Genomic DNA, 14,293 nt, shown 5'->3' on the forward strand with positions numbered 1-14,293 from the left:
ACCAAAAAAAAGAAGTATTCTTTTATATAAAGCCAAGCAAAATGAGAGCCTTTTTCACCTGTTCTATCTGAATAAATTATATTTTATTTACTTGGCATCTCTGAGGTAACATATTCTGTAATGAGACTATCTCATTTATTTACCATGTCCTTGGCTATATAATAACACCTATAATTTCTCTCTACTAGTTATCAGCCTGTTAGAACTGGCCTACATAGAGTAAAGTACATATGCCATAAACCACTATAACTATACCCCTAAATGATCCCTCAGCCACCCTCAATATATTATCACTTGCTCTTTTGTGTGAGATAAGCCACGTAAAAATCTCCCTAAATTTTAACACATTCAAAAACAAACTTAACATCACTGCTACGAGGAAGATGACTATAATTATTTATAGTAATCCTAGTCTAATACTGCTTGGTCATAAAAAGAAAGCAAAAAAAAGTATGGACATGTATGTAACTATAGGTAAGATTTGTTGATAATGTTTCATTCCCGTCCCACTGTCACCAAATATTTACCAAAAAAATTGGATTAATAACATATCCTAGCTGTTTTAAATTTTATGAGGTTATATTATGTGTTTTCTATCCTTTGAACCTTTTAAATAATAGTAAACTAGTAACAGAACCACTATTTATTGAGTCCCTATAATGTAACAGCTAATGGGCTATGTACTTTACATTCCATTCATCTAAAAACTTCATGATAATCCTAGTGAGTAATAGACCTGCGATCAGAACCAAGGTCTATATGATTTCGAAGCTTCCAAGACTCAATGTAGATGGAACCATAATGAACGAAAAAAACTATATAAATGAATATGGGTGGAGTGACTAAGTCATTACCAATACATGAGGGTAAGTTATCCAAATATAATTTTCATTCCAATAGCATTATCAAAAATTGTATACTCAAAGATCATTAGAAGGGGGGAAAGCTGCTCAGTCCAGAGTTTGTTTCACACATGCGCGTGCACACACACACACACACACACATGCACGCACATGCAGAGTCAATACAAATAAAACAAGATGACTGGCTAGTCCAATTACTAGATGGAAAAAAACGATTTTTGCACTGAGCCGTGAATTACCTGGCTGCCATCTTCTTGTGCTTTTCGGATCATGTTTTGTCGTGAATCAATCCAATACAGTTGTTTGTCCAGTGGGTCATAGTCAATGGCCCGGACGTTCCGAAGGCTGTGGATAGGAAGGATGATGTCGGGACTCTGCTGTTCATCAATTACCATGCGGTTGATAGCACTCTTCTGACTGAAGAGCAGGAAAGTAGTTGGAGCTTAAAGAAAGAAAAGAGCAAATGTGAAACATAGACTAAGTCCTGTAGCACTTAAAAGATTTGATCAGCCTGTAACTGTATCTCAAACAAAACACACATAAATGTTGAAGAGGTAAGACTGAGGACAAAACCCTTTGGTATGCCCCCAGAAACCCTCTTCAAAGTGACACTAATCAGCATTCTTGTTCCCAAACCAGTAATAATTTACTCAATGACATAGCCACCTAACCTATTTTTTTTTCTATTTTGTCCACAGTGGTATCATAAGAGACTTGAGTTCAATGAAGCATTTGACAAAGATATAAAAGTCCACACTTGGTTTAGAAGATTTAGAACATATTCCAATGATCCCAGTGGCGCTCTCCATTATCTGGAGTCCATCACTTATTGATTTAACAACTTTTAGCAATTTTAGTAGAACCAGTGTCTTAAGTAGTAAGAACACAAGCTGCAACAGAGTAGCTCACAAGTCTTGCATCCTTTTTAATTTAAAGAATTATGTTTTGGCAGTACTACTTTCTTATAAAGCAAGAAAAAAAATGCTCTAAATTGTAAGTTTCCAACACAATAAGCATCACCTATACTAAGACATACATTGAGACTTAGAAGGAATACCCCATAATTTTAGTTGCCAACTTTTCCTGACTGGGAAACAATATCAAATAAATACTTGGCTCCTAGTATGTTTTACTGAGTACTATTTCTTTGAATCAAGTTTTAACCTTCAATAAGATTCTACAATTAGGTGTTCTAGAAATGTGGATTAAGACAAAGCCCAACATGGCTCCAAATAAATGCTTGTTTCAAAAAGTCTAAAGGTAACATTAGCAATTATAATTAACTGGCTTAATATTTCTAAGAGAAAGCTGACGTTTTCAATTACTTACAAGTCATTCAGTGCTTAAAGTAACAAAGAATATGCAATTTTGTAAACCTAAATCCATACTAATGTATGCAATCTCTAACCGCCTCATCTCCTGGGGAATAGTGCTTTAAAAATTATCCTATCAGGCTGTCTGAGTTTTATATTCCCACAATGAAAAGAGCCACATGCAGAAGTTGAAGGATGAGGTATAAGCAGAAGGGAGCTTTTTAGTTCTCTGTTGAAGGCACAAGTGTTCACCTCTAATGTAAAGGGAGGCATTGCTCTTGTTTAAAGACAGCGTAATCTACAAGGCCCAGCTCACCACACCTGACTGTGCCATTTGTGCACTGTGCCCAAGGCATGGAGTTGGGACTGAGGTCCAATCCATACTTCATCATCCAAGCCATGCACTGGCACAGCTCCATCTGCCCAGAGGAAACACCTTTCCCCAATTTGCACAAAGTTGCCATAAAAGCCAGCCACTTCAGTACTGAACAAGGGATTACACAATTTGGTTTCCTGTTTCCTCTGACCTAATCTTATTCATTCTGTTCCAAGAACACTGGCCTCCCAGGTGTTCCTCTAACATGTCAGACATGTTCTCCCCTTGGTCCTTTGCATTTGCTGCCCCTTTTTTGTTTGATAGGTTTCCCCCCAGATATCCACATAGCTCATTTCCTCACCTCCTTCAGGTCATGACATAATGTCACTTTTGCAGTAGTGACTTTTCTAATCACCCTATTTAACACTGCAATCCTCCTCTCCATCCTTTCTCCATATTTTACCAAAACATGTATCTCCATGTAACCCATGATAAAGATTACTTAATTGGTTCGTTATCTGTCCAACCTCATCTCTCTCCTCTGAGCTCTGGGATCTTCTCCCCACTTATTTCGTTTTTCTACTGCAATGCCGCATAGAAATACCAATATAAACCTGACTAAAATTAATTTTATTTCTTTCTGAAGACTAACTTTCCTCTTCATACTTCCTCATCTACTATCTACTTAACTGATCAAACCATGAATCAAATAATCACTGTTACTGCCTCCCTTTACTTCTCCCCCACATACAACCCATTAACAAGGTCTGTTCATTCTAGTTTCAAAATACACCTTAATTCCATCAGCTTCTCCCATCCCCACTGTCACCACCCCAGTCCAAGTCTTCCAGCATTACCACACTACTCTAAATAACTTTCCTGCCACTTTTCTTCCACCTCAAATCCATTCTCTACAGTAATCAATCATGTTATGCCTTAATTTTCACAGCAACCCTACAAAGTAGTATTATTCCCACTTTACAAATGACAAAAATTAAGGTTTAAGAAATTTGTGACTTGCTTTAGTAAAACACAAAACTAATGTGGCAAAGACTCTGAATCATTCAACTATAAACTTATGTGCTTTTCCAGGACTGAAGCCTTGTGTCAGAAGAGACCAAATCCTTTCCTATGTTATGTCTTACTAGAGGCCCGATGCACGAAGATTCATGCAAGAATGGGCCTTCCTTCCCCTGGCTGCCGGCACCGCCTTCGCTCCGGTCGGAGCGGCCTTTTTGCCTTCCCACGCTGCCCAGATGCCCGGAGCAGCTGGGGCAGTGCGGAATGCCTGCATCGTCACCATGCATCCTGCCCCGCCCCCAGCCGCTCAGCGCCTGCATATGCACATTAACCCATTAATCTTTGTTGGGTTAATTTGCATACTCACTCCTCATTGGCTGGTGGGCATCGCTAAGTTACAGTCAATTTGCATCTTACTCTTCTATTAGTGTAGATACTTCCAGGCACAGAATAAAATAATTTCAATAATTACATACAATATCCTATGCAGTTTGGACCATCTACCCTAGTGAATCATATCCTACTTCTCTCCCATGAATCTAATCTTTCTTATCTAATTCTCTACTTCTTTATTCTATCTACCTATTTGTTCTTTCTTATCTATCCACTGATATGGGTTTCCATGAATACTTGAGTCATAAACTAGTTTTCCTTAAGCCAACCTGTATTGTTATACACTGTGTTTTGTTGTTGTTAGTGTGTGTGTATGTGTATTTAATACGCACTACCTTATTTCATTTACCATCAGGAGATATTGTAGCCAAAAATAAAAATATTGTAGCCAAAAATAAATATTTTTGTATAAAATAAAATAAATAAAGATACTGTAGCCAAAAATAAAAATAAAAGTTGGAGCTGTAAGTAGCAACTACCACTATGTTCAGAGCATGTGCTCTAGTTTCCCAGCTATGTTCTGCTGTTTCATACTGACTAAATTTACACATATGCATTTTCTACCTGGCCTTTTATACTCTTAATTTTTTTTATCTTTAGCCTATTCTATGAACTTCAAAGGACAAGGTGATTGTATTTTGGAGATCTTCTTTGTTGTACTATTTGTACTGCTCTTTTCTTTCTTTGTAAGGAATAAATATGAATTATGTATAGCAAATATGTATGACTGTCTGTCTCTCAATGAAGCTATGCAAATTTTACACTAAATATTTAACGCTCAAGGGTAAAAGATTTAATTTTTCTATAACATCTATTATCCCATAATATCAACTAATTATCATCAAATAAAGAGTAACAAAAACATACATTTTTCTATCTCTAGTCCTTCCCTTTTATTAAACAAATGAGCAGCTCTGGACTTCTGCAACTTTTTACTCTAGAAAGAACATGAACCACAGTGTTTTCAAAGTCCTTCTTTTTCCTCTATTTCTAGTTTGCTTTGGAGAAATGCAGCTTACCACTACAAGTCCTGTTGTCAGCATTAAGAGAGTAGTGGGCAGGACATCCACAAACAAAACCTCCCACTGGCACAGCCAAGCAGAGGTGGGAGCAGTGCCCATTGCTGGAAGCACACTCATTCCAGCCTGCCTGCCGAGAGGAGTGAAAGACGAGGATGTCCATCACATAATCCAAATGGCCCTGAATGATGGTGCGGTTTTGGCCACTAGTTTTGTTGGCACGCTCAATGCTGCGTCGGCTCCAGTCTGTCCAGTAGATGTAATCTTGGTACTGAGTTAAGCCAAAAGGATGAGGCAAGTCATCTGCTATAACTTCACGGTTGAGTCCTATTTTCGGAAAGGCAGTAGAAAGGGGAAAAGCAGAGGGATGGATTTTCTAAGAATATGAGTCTCATTGCCCCATCCCCCAAATTTTAACATTAAAACAAACATTTGTTAGCAATTTAAAATAGAACAATTCATTTAAAAGCAATTCTAAAACCAGACCAGTCCTCTGAAATCAATCCATCTGCAGTCTGACCCCATGCCTCAAACTTATATTCTTGTGATAAATCACTGCGTTTGTTTAAACTCTTGTAAATGGTCTATTTTGATTGTGGTCTTATTTTCTGTACAAAAGGGTCCATAGTTCAATTTTCCTTCTTCCTTCCATAATAAGATGGAAATGCATATACTGTATTTTACTGGTACAAAAAGTCACTTCAGGAATATCTAGGGAGTTATAAATTTCATTATAAGCACAACAGTAATTAAATTTCCACATAACAGAGATGTGAATCCAGGTATCTAGCCCACTATTGTAACAATAAACAGAATACAATGCCAGCCAGAGGAAGAATCTAGACATTCATGTGAAATTTCATTAACAGAATATAACCAATGGTAATAGCAACCTTTCTGATTTTTGCATAGAAAGAACAATCTACTACTATTGGTTTGAATAAAAAAAAAGGAGAACGTACCCAGCATATTTGAAGATTCTATTAAGTTGGTGTCCAGGTCTGTCCAGTAGAGCCTCCTTTTAGCATAATCGATAGTTAGGCCATTTGCACGCCCCACATTTGGAACTAATGTAGTACGTTCACTTCCATCCATGGCAGCTCTGTCTATCTTAGGTTTTCCACCCCATTCAGTCCAATACATAAACCTAAATTCAAAATAATGGATATTTATAATTTCACTTTTGATTACTTGGGAGAAAGAGCCACATTCATGCATCATTAACTAAATAATTTTAAAGAAAAATATACATTAAATCAAGGAAATTGGTAAAACAAAATCATTGCTATAATTTTTCAATTATTTTGGCACTCTCGGCTAAGTATTTTTCTTATATCCTAAAAAGGAAATGAGTCAACTTTCCATAGTTTTTCCAATGAATCTGTTCCATCCAAAACCTAGGAATTGGAAACAAACCAGTGATTTCCTTATTGCAACACTTGTATTTATAAAACTAATATTCAAGAAGATGGGAAAGGATTAAAGCTCTGGTCTCCAAATCTGGTTCACTTCTAAACAAAATATCTTTATGTGTTTCTGAATACAACTAATTTGAGTTTTTAAATTTTTAAACTTACTTTTCGACTTCTATAATCTCTCCCCAAAAACAAGATGTAGAAGAAGTATATAAAAAATACAAATTAATAGCTTTAAACTGAAGTTAAAAAAGAATGGAACATAGTATGTGTGTAAGAGCAATGAATCACTCCTTAATGTGTCATCTGGCATTGAACACTAGAACTATAATCCTTGTGAAATTTTAGAATATGCTTTTGCTTTTATTTTACTTTTTCAAGTTTTTCATATTACCCTGTAAGCAGCTCTACAGTACTATATGGGCTTTTCACTTATGAGGAGGCCAAAGCACTGAAAGAAATGTGAACAATTTGTCTAATGTCCTCAAGCCAGCCACATGACAGAGCTAGAACTATAACCAATTCTTTAGCCAAATGCCCTTTCAACTAAAACTAGTAAGGTGCTAGTTTCGAAACACTCTGAATACTGGGACTGGAAAAGCACTCCACACGCCAACTCTCATCAAATACCTGAGGATAGACATGTACTCATGAGCCTGTCAGATGATGGCTGACTTGGTAGCAATGCTTTTCTGAAAAGTAAAGTTGGTCTTGGGCTTTGTTTGCATCTGTACTTGTCTACTGACAGGCACGTCACACCATAAGAGCCAGAGAGAAACAACTGTGAGAGAAATTTCACAGTTGCCAGCAGCCACAAAAACTAGAGTTCTTAGTCCCAACCACTAAATTTATCTGTCTGGTAACTAAAGCTTAAAGTAAAAGATCACCATAATCCAACCACAACATGTCAGCACAGAGAAACTGTCTTTGGTATGGCTAACTAGCTCATCATGGAATTAATGTGATTTCAGGGGAACTATTTTTATTTTTATTTTTTAAAATATATATTTTTATTGATTTCAGAGAGGAAGGGAGAGGGAGAGAAAGATAGAAATATCAACGATGAGAGAGAATCATTGATCAGCTGCCTCCTGCAGCATGTGCCCTTGACAGGAATCGAACCCAGGACCTTTCAGTCCTCAGGCTGAGGCTCTATCCACTGAGCCAAACCGGCTAGGGTGGGAACTATTTTTAATTGTAGATATGGTAAAATATTCTTGTATGTTCACATTAACTTCTGCTTTTAAAAGGAAAATTACTCTTCAAATTTCAGATCTCTTAGCTGCTGGCTTTTTAAATTTTTCTAAATCATGCAGAACGATCATTTACTCTTGGAAAGCATCACTTCGTAAATAAATAGTGGCTCAACAATTCACAAAACCAGTTAACTGTTTAATAACAAAGTTTCTTCAAGCTTATAAATAATGATCAAAATAGTTGTCCTCTTGAATGAATATTCTAAAATGGAACTTTTTTAAATGCAGTCATTTCTTTGCACATAACATTTATTTCAGATAATTTACTTTAATAGGTTTGGAATCTGGTATAACTTGGGAGGGGATACAAGGAAATATAGACTTGATATCTTTATGAAGGCTGTTTATTTAGTATATAAATATGAGCAGTAATATTTAATTAATAATCCAATTCACTATTCATTCTTCATCGAATGTTCATAACAACAAAAGTAAAATTTAGCTAATAATTATTAATTTTAAATCAGTGAAATGTCAGCTAATGGTTTTAAAATAAAGCCTATCTATATAGTTTAGTTGTCAGATTCCTAATAAGAATTAAGACATCAAGAACATAACCCATGCCCTGGCCAGATGGCTCCGTTGGTTGGACATCATCCTGTGCACCAAAAAGGTTGTAGGTTCGATCCCCAGGTCACATCATTACCTCTCTGTCTCTCTCTCTCACACACACACACACTCCTTACCGCCCTCTCTCTCTAAAGTCAATGGAAACATATCCTTGGGTGAGGATTAAAAAAGAATATAACTCATAGTAGGCCATGTACAATGTAGTTGCAAAAACTGCATCCATAAAGCTGTTTACCCTTCAGCAGGGTCCAACGCAAGAGCTCTGGGACTGTCTAGGTCTTTCCACACCAAAACTTGTCGGTGCTGCCCATCCAACTTCGATGCTTCAATTCGATTCGTTCCTGTGTCTGCCCAGTACAAGTTCTTCCCAAGCCAGTCTACTGCCATGCCTTCTGGATAATCTAAGCCAAATTCCACCACATGTTCCAATGCACTGCCATTCATAAAGGCTCTGCTGATGGTCTGCAAAAATAAGAGTAACAACAAAGTCAAATGGCTTAAGAACAAAACACTTGGAAAAAGAATGTTTGATTTGGGTTTTGTTGGGTGGCAGGATCCAGAAGAGCCGAGGCACAGTTTCTTAATATAATTTCTTAATATAGGAAAAAAAATTATATCAAGCTCTAATAAATGCAACTGTAAACTCAAGTTTTATTGCCAATTCAGGGAGAAATTTTTGAGGTTCTTAAGGGCCAAAAAGTTATTCTAGTAAGGCAGTGGAATGACTTTTCTTTTAAAATTTATTAAATGTGACCAGAATGTTGTTGACTTCTTCACTGGTAATCAGCTTTCTGAAGGTGCTTGAGAGTATGCCATGTCACTGTGTCAATCTGATAAGATTTCAACAAACTTATACCTTATAAAATACATAATACCACCCTGGCTGGGTGGTTCAGTTGGTTGGTTGGAGCACTGCCCCATACACCAAAAGGACGTGGGTTTGATTCCTGATAAGGGCACATACCTAGGTTTTGGGTTCGATCCCCGGTCAGGGTGCATACAGAAGGCAACCAATTGATGTTTCTCTCTCACATTGATGTTTCTTTTTTTTTCTCTTTCTCTCCCTTCCCCTCTAAAAATCAATAAAAACCTATCCTCAGGAGGATTAAAATAATAATAATAATAATAATAATAATAATAATAATAAATAAATAAATAAATACAATGCAGCTTTGAATTCCCTAAAATTTAGAACAATCATAAGTCAAACTATTAATAACAGCTGCCAAGCACTATCCTAAGTACTTTATATATGTAAATTTTCTCAGTTAATCCTCATAATAGCCCTGCAAGATAGGGCTCATCTCTATTTACAAGATGAGGAAACTTAGAAGGTCACAGTAAAAGCCAAGATTTATTTATTTACTTCACTTATTCACTCATTTAATAGACTTTACAGAACATCATCAGAATCCTACTTGGGCGGGGGTGGACAGGAGCGGGTGGAGAGAGGTCAATGGGGGGAAAAGGAGACAAGAAATACTTTCAACAATAAAAAATTTTTAAAAAGAATCTTACTCTGGCTCCAAAATGCCATGATTTTTGCATGTTAGACAAAATTTTACTCAAATTATGTGAAACAAGCCCAAAACAATCTGGAAGAAAACATTATCCTCCAGATTTTCTGAGAACTCCTTTTTGACTCAGTATGCTTTTCAATGTTTATTCCAGGAAAAAGAAACTAAAGTTGTGCTATAACTCATAACTGGCATTTTCTACCTCAGTCAGGTTCCAAAATTTTGTTGAAAATAAATCAAGAGTCAAGTCTAGCCATTTATGTGAAGCATGCAATTGCTTACTCTCTAACTGCAGAAAAGTCACTCATTATCTTCAAAGGGAACATAATAGAGCAAGATTATGTCTTACAGATTTAGATGCTCAAGCCAAGTATCTTGTATTAAAAGGCAGTTAATTAAATACTGAATGGGCCTTTCCCTTGACTTCCTTCAAAAGTTTAAGGTTTTACCGAACTTTGCCTATTAAGCAATGAGGGAGATTGATCACAGAATGAAGACTCAGAATTCTATCAGCTCTCCTTTTTAGTCCTGTTTTAACATTCCACTTCTTTTGCTAACCTTGAGTGATATATCAGTCCAGTAAATTCGGTTGTCTGTCACATCAAAATCCAAAGCAGAAGCTTCTTTGACACCAGTGAGTGGAATGGCCACATTATTATTGTTAGTTTCCAAAGAAATTCGCCTGATATCTGCTCTCCGAGAAAACAAAAGGAAAGCCTCTGGGACAATGCAGGTCTTCATGTCATTGATGAGTTCAAAGCCAATGGGACAGGCACAGCGAAGGCCCTGAGGTCTATATAGGCAAAGATGGCTACATCCCCCATTTTCATCAGCGCAGGGGTTGGAACCTAAAAGATAAATTAATTATAAAAGGGCACAGAAGGACATACACATTGACACAATCAACACATTTTTACTTTAAAATGACTTACGATTATATCTGCTCCCAAATCTAGTTTCAATTCTAATCTCACCATCAAGCACTATGAGCACAGACAGTGAATAAAAACCTAGTGCAATGTTGCAAGTTGTGGCCCCAGCTATTCAGTAGGCCAAGCCAGGAGAATCACTAGAGACCAGGAGTTCTGAACTGTAGCATACTGAAGTACAGTATATGCTATGCCATTCAAGTGACTGCACAAAGTTGGCATCAATGTGGTGACTTTCCAGGAGTGAGGGCCTAAGGAGGGGTGAACTGGTCAAGGTTGGAAATGGAGCACTTCAAAACTCACTTGCTAATCAATTGGGAATTAAAGTATTGCAAAATACTTTCCTCTGTACCCACAGTAAGCTTAAAATAATAAGCTACATTATTCATATAATAGGATTGAATTCTTTTGATGAAGGTGTGTGGGTGTATAAGCGCCCTTCAATTCAAACTATGTGACCAGAGTAATAAGCCAACATTTAAAAAACCCTTTCCTTCTATAAAAAAAAAGGGGGGGGGGGTTTTAACAGATGATTTCTATATTTCCTCAAACCATCAACAATTCACAATGCTGCTTTACAAACTGCTGCCTATCTCCATCTTTATTCATTTCTGGCTTCCATCTCTAAGAGAACTTTGGAATTACTTACCAATGATTCGATGAACATTTGTGGCCTTTAGGCCCATGAGGTCAGGGAGCTGATCTATGATGATTTCCCTCTCTGCACTTCGTTTGTGTACTCTTTCGATGCTCCGCCTCTGCCAGTCAGTCCAGTAAACATAGTCACCCAACAAAGTAAACCCAAAAATGTGAGGAATTTTGTCTTCCACTAGTACTCGTCTCCCAGTGCCATCAGTATTCATAACCTTCAAGTGAAGGGGAAAAGATGTATACTTATTCTTCAAATGTATGTAAAAATGACCAATATAACTGTCTGTTACATCAAAATCCAAAGTGTCATCTTATTTATCCCTATTACAATGCTTTCACAAAATGACAAAATGCTGTTTAATGAGGGTGGTTTCAAATATTCAATATAAGCTCATATTTCATTTCTATTTCTCCAATCTCTTATTACCCTTCCTTCTAAAAAATTTGGCAATATTAGCCCTTATATTAAATGATTATGTAAAAATTAAAAATACTATATCATCACTTTAAGTTTGCTTATACCTTGTTTTCAAATTATAATATACCTTCCCATACATTATCTTATTGCACACTAGAGACCCAATGCATGAAATTCTTGCAAGAGTAGGCCTTCACAGCTCCGGCTGCCTCAGCCCTCCCAACCCCAGCTGCCCCACATCCCCGCCCCTCCCCTTCCCCCCCCCCCCCCCCGTTGTTCCACCATCCGGTCTAATTAGCATATTAGCTCTTTATTATTTAAGATTTGTTTTAGAACATTTTATCCTGAGAATTTTGTCTTTTTTACATCTAAGGAAACATTCATATCAGTTCACACAACTTGAAAACAGAGCTGGAGTTGAAGTATTTTTTTAGGACTCCTTCACTTAGTATATTTTCTATTTCATTGTTTTTACTTAAAATTAACATTAAATTCATTCTGATACTCTCATAAATACCAGCAATTTCCCTAGAAGTGACCAAGGCGTTCTGTCTCTGATATTGCAGCAGCATCTTCTTTCTACAAGATGGAATAGGTCTTCTAAAGCACCAACTTGCAAGTCCCTAATTGAGACCATTTCTACTATTTAAAGTGACCTTATACCAGGCAAATAAGCCTTCAGAAATGTTGTAATAGTACTAAAAACATGTACATGTAATCAATATCAGATACAATCTTATATATAACGTATTAATTTTTTATCTATAAAACTAGTAAGAAATATTCCATGTAAGCCAATAATGTGATTGCCTAGATGGAATGACAACTAGATGTTCTTTATCTCTCCTCTCTAAAAATTTTAAAGCACCTGCTGACGTTCTAAGAACAGCCAAATCTTAGACACAGATGAAGTACTTAAAAATTGAGCAAACAAAACTGTGCTATATTTTCAATTGCAATTATCAATAAATACTGACTTATATCTGATGAATGAGGAATTACATTAGTTGAATATTTATCTGTTCATATCAGATACATCAGAACTTATATTAAGCCAAATCTGTATGAGTCCAAATCTGTATTCATATAAATGTTTTTTAAAAGTCATTAAGCATAGCCCTGGCTGGGTGGCTCAGCTGGTTAGAGCATTGTTCCATACACCAAAAGGTTGTAGGTCCAATTCCTGGTGAGGGTACATGCCTAGGTTTCCGGTTTGATCACCGGCTGGGGTGCATATGAGAGGCAACCAATTAATATCTCTCTCTCTCTCTCTCTCTCTCTCTCTCTCTCTCTCTCTCTCTCTCTCGCCCCCTCCCTCCCTCCCTCCCTCTTCTCCCTCTTTCTTTCTCCCTCCCTCCCTCCTTCTCTCTCTAAAATTAGTAAAAGCACATCCTTGGGTGAGGATTAAAAAGAAAAGTCATAAACATAGCTAAACAAAATTAAATACTACTCTAACTCCTACATTAAATACTGTTCAAAGTTAATAATTTCTCTTTAATTTGAGACAAGAGCTTAAATTTTTTTTACATGTATATTTTCTTGCTATAGAACATTCCTGGACATATTTTATGATGGCTATGTTATATCTTAAAATCAATGTCATTTTTAAGAGTAAAAGGACTAAGCAGAGAAAAAGGATAGATAACTTTTTTACATATTTAACTAAAATAGGAGCTCTAGAATAGCAGGAACCTTAATTCATCCATTTATGCACCTTCCACAACTATTAAAGGGCCTAGCAAAGAACTCAATAAATTTTTGTTAAATAATTTTTAAAAGGAGTGGTTTCCTAAGACACTTGAGAAACTTTTCTAAAAATGGAAATAAAAATTTCTGTAACAGTTCTTATCATCAGATCCTACAGCTTAGCCAATTGAATTAATGAAGAAATTCTTGCTCAAATTTTAAATCCATGTAAAAATGCATTTGACCGCCTACTTTTGGAAAAGAGATACATTCCTGATCCCTTCTAATGGCAGTGCTCAGAGAAAGGATTTCTGGCCCCAATCTATTACTGCTTGGAAACTTTGATCAGGGTGCAAAATCGTTCCTTCATTAGACATATAATTTAGAAAATCTACTTTAGAAAAAGCTTATTTCAAAAACTCTATACTTTTGCCTCTCCATCCTAATATGGAGATCGTCTCTTGATTCTAGTATCTTCCTCTACCTCCTTTACAAGAACTTTCTCCCAATACTATTTCCTTCCTTTCCAGGATCTTCAATTTCTCCTTCTCCATAGGTCCTTCTTTTCTGCTTTTAACACAACACAATTTCCCCCATTTTATGAAGACTGTTTAAAAGGTGAATGACTTTGTGTTGTCATATTCTTTGAATCTGATCTCTAATAGCTTTTTCTACCTCTTATCATTTATTCCCTTAACTCCCAATCTATGCTTCAGATTAAATAACTCTACTGAAAACAGTCAATGACTGCTTCCTTGCTTTCTCAGTTCTTGGGCTCTTTGCCTCTTTTTAACATTTTACAACCTTAACCACCCACTAAAACTCTACTCTTGATGATCATGGCACAATATGATCTTATTTCTCTTTCTATAACCAGGACTACTTTTTATCTCTTTATTTCACTGGTTCCTCCTTCCTTTTTCAAAT

The 14,293-nt window shown here is 36.4% G+C and overlaps 1 protein-coding gene across 2 annotated transcripts in view; it reads right to left on the reverse strand.

Annotated features, from left to right (window-relative positions):
• Positions 1-14,293, reverse strand: part of LRP6 (LDL receptor related protein 6) — a 142,290-nt gene that overhangs the window by 33,151 nt on the left and 94,846 nt on the right. For both annotated transcript variants that reach the window (XM_079775881.1, XM_079775880.1), the window contains exons 8-13: positions 11,261-11,477; positions 10,241-10,530; positions 8,401-8,627; positions 5,887-6,071; positions 4,925-5,251; positions 1,103-1,305 (exon numbers count right to left, since the gene is read on the reverse strand). In XM_079775881.1, coding sequence (XP_079632007.1) covers positions 1,103-1,305; positions 4,925-5,251; positions 5,887-6,071; positions 8,401-8,627; positions 10,241-10,530; positions 11,261-11,477 — 1,449 coding nt within the window. The remainder of the gene's footprint in view (positions 1-1,102; positions 1,306-4,924; positions 5,252-5,886; positions 6,072-8,400; positions 8,628-10,240; positions 10,531-11,260; positions 11,478-14,293) is intronic.

This window comes from Cnephaeus nilssonii (assembly GCF_951640355.1).
Source record: "Cnephaeus nilssonii genome assembly, chromosome: 6".
NCBI classification, from domain to species: domain Eukaryota; kingdom Metazoa; phylum Chordata; class Mammalia; order Chiroptera; family Vespertilionidae; genus Cnephaeus; species Cnephaeus nilssonii.